At 43.7% G+C, this 9279-nt stretch overlaps 1 protein-coding gene across 1 annotated transcript; it reads right to left on the bottom strand.

Moving 5' to 3' along the window:
* Window positions 1–8987, bottom strand: bmp4 (bone morphogenetic protein 4). The gene is made up of 4 exons (XM_079693560.1): window positions 8700–8987; window positions 4555–4677; window positions 3515–3879; window positions 1–1276 (listed from the first exon to the last, which is right to left on the bottom strand). The coding sequence occupies exons 3-4, from the start codon at window positions 3870–3872 to the stop codon at window positions 423–425; spliced, it is 1212 nt and encodes a 403-aa protein (XP_079549686.1). The 5' UTR covers window positions 3873–3879; window positions 4555–4677; window positions 8700–8987; the 3' UTR covers window positions 1–422.
* Between the last annotated feature and the right edge of the window lie 292 nt (window positions 8988–9279).

Genomic DNA, 9279 nt, shown 5'->3' with positions numbered 1-9279 from the left:
TCTTGTGATCTGCTGAAATGTGTTATTGTAGACAATTCATGTTTTTATTTTTTTCTCCAAAATGTATATCATATGAAAGCAATAAATATTACCAGTAAATAAACTTTACTTTTTAGATAGTTTTTTTTACTATTTTCTCAATAAAAAAACCTTATACAATCTAATGTACATTATGAAAAGTTGTTTAAAATAAGGACTCAATTTATTTTTAATATGTAGATATAAATATATATATTTTGTCAAAATATATGATCATATTGTCAAAGAAACAAAAAAAAAGTGAGACAAACATACACCTCAACATAAAAGTTATAAATAAGGGTCCAAGTGAACATTTTTGGGAGTAAAGAACTTCTGATTTGTTTAAAGCGTCCATGTTGTTTTTGTCATGTCGCCAGTCCAGGTTCCTGTAAGTCTGTGTGTTAGCGGCAGCCGCAGCCCTCTACCACCATTTCCTGGTAGTTTTTTAGGACCACCTTGTCATGTTCGTCCAGGTAGAGCATGGAGATGGCGCTGAGCTCTGTGGGCACGCAGCAGGCCTTGGGAATGTTGTTGTTCACAGAGTTCACCAGTGTCTGAACAATGGCGTGGTTGGTAGAGTTCAGATGATCCGCCAGAGGAAAGGGGCATTCCCCGTGGCAGTAAAAGGCTTGGTAGCCAGGCGGCGCCACTATCCAGTCATTCCAGCCTACATCGCTGAAGTCAACATATAGTGCGTGGCGCCGGCAGTTGCGGTTGCGTTTCCGGCCCCGCTGCTTGGGGCTGCGCTTGGTCCGGCGGGTCAGCGGGTGACCCTTCCCATCGTGGCCAAAGGTAACCAGGAGGGGGCGTAGCTGCTCCCAGTCCTCGCCCGGCTCCCGGTGCAGCGAGCGGCTGACGCGGACGTGTCGGCCCTGGTGGCGTGGCGTCTGGTTGAGGTGCTGAACCTCAATGGCCAACCCATAATTTGGGAGGCCCTCACGAGTCCAACGCAGCACCGCGGGGCTCACGTCAAAGCTCTCCCAGCGCGACGCGTTGTGGCGGACAAGCCGCGTGTCCAACAGCTGCGTGATGAGCTGCCCTGGCCGCGGGGGCTTCAGCACCTCGTACACGTTTATCCGGTGAAGCCCCTGGGTGTCTGAGAAGGCGTCAGCGATGGCCTCGTCAATCTGATGGCGGTAGAGCCTCAGTTCGGCGGAAGAGAGCAGCTCGTCCTCTGGGATGCTGCTGAGGTTGAACAGGAAGCGAAGGGGCGTAATTTCTCCATAATCCACATCATCTACCCTCTCCATGTGCTCTGAAAATGAAGAGGAGAAATAAGGAACGTTAAATTAGCTGCGGAATTCCTCACCATGCTTGTCATGTCACCTAATGCAAATTAAACTCATTACTTTATACGTGAATATTATGTGATAATGATTCTATACTCGGATATTGAAGTTTACTTGGAATACTGCATCTCCTTTTCACTGTAACAACAGATACATTGAAACTAAACCTAACACTTCCTCAATCTACCCTGGCTTTATTGACATTAAATAACGGACACTTTTCAAGGCCTCTGGGATATTGAGGAATACAAATATACACTGTCCAAGCTTCCTTATCTATCCATAAGGATTATCCAGCCCTTCTCTCAATGCCTTTCTCTGAGCACTTTGCTGAAACATGCATTACAAGGAGGGTGGTGATTAACGTACCACAGCTACAGTATAAACACAGTGGAGGCTCCCTGTTCCACGCTCAGTCTGCAGATTTCTGGCAAGATCACCATTGTTGGGGAAAGGAATGTTGTGTCTACTATTTTCCTGCTCAATCCACCCCTGTTATTTCACACCCAGGCCCTAATCTCACCCAGGTGGTTCTCATTATTAAAACCTGCTGTGTTTTTGATTAGCTCTGCAGTTTGTTCACTTAAGACGTTTATCATTTTCATCATGAATAATCATTAAGGAGTCAGACAATATAGTTGAATGTCATTTATCTGAAGCCCATGGAAAAGGAGGTCTTGCGAGGGAATGCAATGTATTCAAATCCTAAACCACAGCTTAATTCAAATGTGAAATGGGCCAAACACATATTTTCATTTTATCTGAGCCTTGTATTTAAGCTTATATAGCATTTAAAATAGGGAGATGTCACCTGTTCCACACAGCCAATAAAAAACAAATGTATCTTGCTGGATTCAAGATGAATGGTTACATGGTTTACCTATCGTGTAAACATGCCTCACCTAGCTGTCCGATTGTTGCAGATTGAAATAACTCAAGGTGTTTTAGACAGATCACTCAACTGAATCACACTATCGCACAAAGTGCTTTCAAAGGAGCAAGCACTCCCACTCAGAAGGCCTCAAAGCGTGTTATTAACATAGTTTAGCAAAAGAGAAGGAGGGTAAATGCCTGTAGAGAGCAGTAGAAACTAAAAAACACATACGCTTGTTTGCATGCACACACACATTGCATCACAGTTCCTCGTCCAGTGGAGGTGCTCTTTCTTCTTATCTCCCGGTTCGTTGCTCTGTGTGTCTGTGTTACTACTAGCAATATATTTGACAAGCCCCATTGAGGCTGACTCATCCCTCCTTCCTTACTCCTCCCCCCAAGGGCGGACATGTTCTGTATCCCTAAAGCTCCACGGTGTTCTCAGTGCACCACGTTACAAGTTTGCTTCCACACTTGCCGAGTCTCATACATCACTTTTGTGTCCCGGCCATAGATTTCAAGCATTTACGTCGACATGTCTAAGTCTAGCTTTCCGACCTCATCTTACTTTCAACAAATCGGCTACCCTGGTGTGTCTGTGAGCCTAATTGAAACCTTTGCATCTATCCTTAAAACTAAGCAGACCCAAGACACAATAAACAGAAACCCTTCTAACGTTCCAGTCTTTCTATCGCACCAGCTTCTGAGACGTTTTTTCCATCTCTACAGAGCAACGTCTGCTCTCAGCACCCACATTGTTGGCAGTAGGGGCTTTATTTAGAAGGCTTGCAGAGTAGCATTAAAGATAATTGCACGTTGAGGAAGGTCCTTCTAAAAGAGCCCTCCATATAAACTGGAGACATGAGAGAGGAGCAAACTCCAATTCAAGGCCAAAACCAGGCTTTTTTAAGCCATGATCTGCTGGGTGGGGTGAGAAGTGCAAGTCAGTAAAACAAAGGTATGCTATTCCTTCTGCTGCTAACCAAACATGCAGGGTTTTGTCAAATGAGGCTCTCGAGAGCTTGTCTGGCAGATTTTGTTCTGCCCCTGTGTAGACTGTTTGGTGACCACATCCTTGGATTCCTTGGTTATGGTGAGATGGGTGGAGCTCGCTTACAATCGCTTACAAAGGGATGTAGGACTCTTTTTTTTTTTACACTGAATACTTAGCGGTCCTCGCCCATGCTAATGAAATCCATTTTACCAAGATTATTGGAATGTCTGGTAACAATAAGTATGGTGTAATGTCTCAGTGTCGTGCTAACGTGATGTGTTCAACGTCTCTTTCCACTGATAACAAGATTTCTGTCTGAATGTTTATTTTTTCTTACCCTCATGGTGGAAGCCTCTCACAGTGTTGGCCCGGCTGGCGGACCTCTCTGGGTACTCAAACGAGATGTTGTGCGCCCCCGCCTCCTCAGCCTCCCCCGACTGTAGCCGATAGAGGTCCAGCAGGTAGCGGGGCACCGTGGCCGAGCGGCTGGGCCGGGGCCGCTTCTTGAGGCCGAACATGTGCAGCAGCGTGGCCTCAAAGTCCCGCAGCAGTTCATGGCTCTGAGCGGTCGAACGACCCTGCAGGCCCGGAACTTTCTTTTTCCCTTCTTCAGGTATCAGACTAGCATGGTTGCTCTCTCCCAGCAGGACTTGGCATATTAAAATGACCATCAGCATTCGATTACCAGGAATCATGATGTCTCTATGGGGAGGAGCGGAGATAGAAGATTAGGAAAAGTGCTGAAAATAGCAGAGGGGAAGAAAACACAAAGCAGAAGGAATAAAAAGGGCCTCCATTTTAACTGACTTTACAGATTTGCCCTTTTCTACATGTCTTCACAAGCTTCAGTACACCCTCTTCTTTAAAAGTTCCCACTGACGGCAGACTCTAATTGGATTTAAAGCCCAGCTGCCTTGTTTACAGTAAAACAGTCCCCGATCAGATAGACCTCTTGCAGTTTATCTTTGGCGACATCCTCCAAAGGTAAACAGCTGGTTCAAGAACCCGACTTTTTTGAATGGAATCTGAGGGCCATTCCTCTTCACTCCCTCCCTTCCCCCGTCTCCTCCCTCCTCCACTATGATTAGACAAATAAAAGAGGCAGCCCTGGGGTCAGAGCAAATTCTTAACTCGATAAGGAGCAACAGTCTCCTCCAACAAGCCATGGGGCAAACCAAGGACTATGTGCCACACATTTAACTGAAAGAAAAGCTCTTCCTCATACAAGTGCCTTGCCCAACACCCCAAAGGGACTTTCAAGTCTGGTTAAATGCCACATAAATCAGTGACTCAGTGGACAGAGAGGAAAGGGGAAAATGTGAGATGCGGCAACGTGTCACATGCCACAAATTTAAATGGCATGGTCCACTTACTTACCGACAGAAAATAAAGCATGGGAAAACAGTCCATGTTTGTTGGGAGAAGGCAATGGACACGTTCTTCCAAGAAATGTTAGGTGGTGTTGGGCGGCTGCAGGAGAACGTTGGAGTGACCCTGTTCCTAAAAGATACAGATAAAAACAGGACAAAGTTATAAACTGAATGCAATAGCAAACATTTGAGGCTTTCATTTAATTTGTACTTGAAGAACAGTGGAGGATATATCTGTGTGTGTGTGTGTGTGTGTGTGTGTGTGTGTGTGTGTGTGTGTGTGTGTGTGTGTGTGTGTGTGTGTGTGTGTGTGTGTGTGTGTGTGTGTGTGTGTGTGTGTGTGTGTGTGTGTGTGTGTGTGTGTGTGTGTGTGTGTGTGTGTGTGTGTGTGTGTGTGTGTGTGTGTGTGTGTGTGTGTGTGTGTGTGTGTGTGTGTGTGTGTGTGTGTGTGTGTAAAAGACAGACCTAGTGTCTCTTTAAGGCTTATCATTTTGGCTCATAGGCAAAGCTAGCTATTTACTGAAACTGGAATGCAAGGAGGTATGTGCCACAACACAGACAGCAGATCACTAATACCTAAGACTGAAAACACACCTCATTATACTATAACATCTATTCCCTGGCAATTGATAAGAAACATGTTTCAAAAGCCCCCCCAAGGAAAACATTAGATCAGTGGTGACTTGAACTGGAAAAAAAGGTCTGAAACTATCCCCTCATGTTCACACACAAGACCAAAGGGCTGATAACACCACTTTGATCACGAGTGGTCAAATCTATATCCAAAACAAGAGGGCTGTTTGCTTACAGAAACCGTCTCCAAGTGAACTCGGTCAACCGTTATCCCTCCAAGCGACTTAGATCACCTCTTTAAGACAAGGAACCAAATGCATCTTTGTCAAAAAGGCCTCATCTCTAACGCTTCCCCACTTGAGGGATAACACAGGTTGAAGTGACGCTGATGACAGGGTCTTCTGCTCTTTGACATCACTGTCATCCTTAGCAACGTCTTTAATTCAGCCCTGGTGTGTGTACTGTTTTTTTTTTAGGGTATAATTGGCTTTTAATCTTTTTTGAAGCAGATTCTTGGACAAAATACCTCTAAAAACGAAATGTCCTGCATCAACATTGCCTTTTTCCTCTGGTAGGTTTAACGAGCACAGCAACATGGCTCTAATGAATGACTCAATGATTTTACGCGGCATTTAAATGTGCTAAATGTTGTTGAATCATACTAATAAAAATTACTGACTTATTGACAGACCGACCACAACAACAGCACCACAGAGCAGAAATGTCTACTCCGCGCTACGTAGGTCTTTGGTCATCATTTGGAGCCTGTTCCACTGGAGAGCACCCAACCATTACTACACAGTGAGGATGCACATTCACAGGAACATTATGTGTGTGTGTGTGTGGGTGGGTTTGTGTTTGTGTAAATATCTGGGTTCGTATCTTTGCGATTATCTCGGCCTCTGCATGGCTCACTGTACATGCAATCAAGGATCTTTTTCCTAACAGCATTAGACTTTGACCTCCGATTGACCCCCCCATCTTTCTCGGTCATGACACTAGATCCAGTGTGTGCAAAGAAAGGGTGATGTGCAGTGTGTGTGTGCATGAGCTAAACGGTGTGTGTGTGTGTGCCTGTACGCGTGCACGAGTGTATGCCACCGCTTGCATGTTCGTGAGAACTGTGGCAAAGAGAGAGGAGGGTTCAGAACATGATCAGCTCTATTACCCATGGGGTGGGGGGATAACGTGTGTGTGTTTCTGAGAGAGTGTGTGTATGTGTGCGCACATCTCTTACAACAAACGTTCATTGTACAGCTAGGGCCTCTCCCATGATTACAGGGATTCATAGCACTCAAAAACACTGACCATACAGAACATCTTGTAACTGTAACCAGCCACTGACAAAGCTGCAGGCTAAAACAGACAGACACTCAAAGTGGTGCGATGATGATGAAAGAACATGTAAGACAGACAGGGAGTAAACTTTCAACTCTGGAAAAAGTAATTGCGTTCATTTTGTTGGCCTGTTTCCCCAGATAAAAAAAAAAGCAAAACATTTGGAGTCACACCAAACTCTGTTCATCTTTTGAACTACTTTACAAGGCTTTTATCTGTATTATCTGACTCACTGCTTTTGATCAAACAGTAAAGGCAAAAGCGAATTCCAAGATTTGTTTTAGGAAGCTTCACTTTCAGAGGGTCTTGGTACTGAGCAAAAGACTTGAGTCAAATTTTGAAACAATAAATGCAGACCAGGCTGCAATTAGGCCGGAGCAGTCAATTGCCCTTGGCTTTGCTCGATCCCCCTTGGCCTCCCTCTCTCTCTGACCAGAGATAATGTGATCAGACTATGCACATGGCTCTTCAGATGTGTTTTCTGAGGAATTTGACAGTGATGGTGGGAGAGAAAACCAGAAAGAAAGAAAGAGGGAGAAGGCAGCCGGTTACCACGGGAACAGCCAAATCTCTGGCCTGATTTGTATGGTTTCAGATGCCCGTAATCAGTTAACTAACATGTTTATAGTCATGGGAATCGTGCTGTATGAACTTTGATGCCATGCTAGATGAAACATGTCCTTTTCTGGTTGATATTAATACGTTTTGTACTATAAACAGTTCATAATTATATAAACTATTGTGATGGCCACTGCACAAAATCACCTGATCAAAAACAAAACAAACATTAAACCTCTAAAAAAAATATTTTCTTATAACAAGGGAGATGTAACTCAAGAATTGTAAATAATTACTTAACAATGAATCAATGTGCCCATAACATGTAATGTCCTCATTGGTGTTGAAGGAAATAAAACAGAGACCTGTAAAGTTTCTTGTTGTTGGATAGTTTAAGTTTGGGATTTTATTTGGTCCCAGTGAGCAGTTCAACAGTGAGAACATTCACAGTCAGTGAGATCACTGAAAGCAGGTTAATGGTTTTGTTAGCTGGAGTGAATTCTGAGAAACAAGTACTCCTTTAAAAAAGATGAGTTGCACGACTTTATTTTTAAATGTCCATGATACTTTCGATCTTTTTAAGAATACATTTAAACACGGTGAGAAAATCATTTTACCATACCTAATGTTATCAGCTGATTCCAACAGGTTGCAGGGTGTTACATTAAACAACTGTAAAAATATTATCACCAGAAATGTCTCCTGGAACAACCAAAATTAAATTGAAACCTTCTTTGCCCGATGCAGGTGATTTTATAAATTATAATTATGTGAATAAAACCGTTTCTCTGCAGCAGAGAAACTTGAGTAGAAAAGTAAAGCAGTGTGCCAAACACGCCATGCGCCAGCAGGCCGCAATATGTTTTCGCTGCTGCAGCTTTTCTGTATTAAATGACGTAATTACATTTTATAATTTATCGTTACACAACAGGTAAAACCACATGAGTCCTTATATTACATCATCGAATAATTAACAAAACTGCATCACCTCTGCTTTGCGACTGTAATGGTTTGGCACTGACTGGTTTTGCAAACTTTGGCACAACATGACAGGAACGTGCCGTTGTAAATCTGGTTAAATTACGCCCGATATATGTTTTTGCATTATTGAGAGTAAAAAATTATCGTAGGAAAATAAGGATGTTCGTCTTCACTCTTTAGATTTAATTCTGAGTTTGTGTCATCTCCATCTCTCTCATTACGCATGACACGAGGCAGATACAGGTGTGTAAAGGGAAGATCGGTGCCAAACTTTGGAAGAGTCACAAACCGGAATAATGTAAACATTTTAATTATGTTGAAGAAAGACAGGCGTGGAGAAATTGGACTCTGTTTGGAAATGACCTCACTGTGTTGGTTTGTCACTGTTTAACTCTCCGGCACAAAAGGCTTTAACCTGTTGCGAGCTCTGCCAGGATAAGTGCGCTATTTGTTCCCAAATACTTGTTTATCCACTTTATATCCGTTTCTATGTCAATGAAGTAGACTGCAAGATTATTATGGGCATGCATCCTTTTACATTTCTGCCGGTAAGTGCTGTCCAAACTCTCAGTAATGTCTGTTAAACTCGCACAAACACCACAGACCAAAAGTAAACGTCACAAACTTCCTCCCGTTGAAATCAACATATTGCGTTCCTGAAAGCATGAAAAATCGGGAATGTGTGAGTAAAAGAGCGCTTACCATCAGTAGAGGTACAGGTATCCTCGAATGAAGTGAATATGAAAGGGAAGGTGAAAGGCAGTCCAGGCGTAAAGCCGAAAAACGCCGAAATGAGCCTTAAAGGGGAAGTTGGGTGCCTTTTTGGCTCATTAATCCTTTAGCGACACCTCTAAACGGACAAGAGGACACAGGGTCGGAGTGAAGGCCGATGCTCGGGGTCTTCGGCAGGGTTTCCTTTCCCTATCCGTCTCCAGTTCAGCTCGTGGTGCGCAGAACGGCCAGACTTTGCAAATGATCCAGCATCTATGGCCCCTTGCAGTTTTTATGTGTCCGCCCAATTTACCGTCCCTGCCTCCTCCCCCCATTCCCGACCCCCACCTCCCTCATCTGTCTCAAACACCTTGGATAACCCCCCTTCTCTCCTCCTCCACTTTAAATAAAGAGAGCTCATTGCGCGCTGTTTTTTTCTTTCTTTTTCATTATGTGAAAATTTGTAATTTGACTGTGAATACCAGCCGAAGGGTCATGTCAATGGTTTGAATCTGCATTTCAATGCTGGGATCCAGACAGTAAACTATTCGTAGCGTCGTGGTACCCATGT

Source organism: Notothenia rossii, assembly GCF_949606895.1.
Source record: "Notothenia rossii genome assembly, chromosome: 7".
NCBI lineage: Eukaryota > Metazoa > Chordata > Actinopteri > Perciformes > Nototheniidae > Notothenia > Notothenia rossii.
The sequence above is the reverse complement of the archived record's forward strand: the minus strand, read 5'-3'. Positions and strand labels throughout refer to the sequence as shown.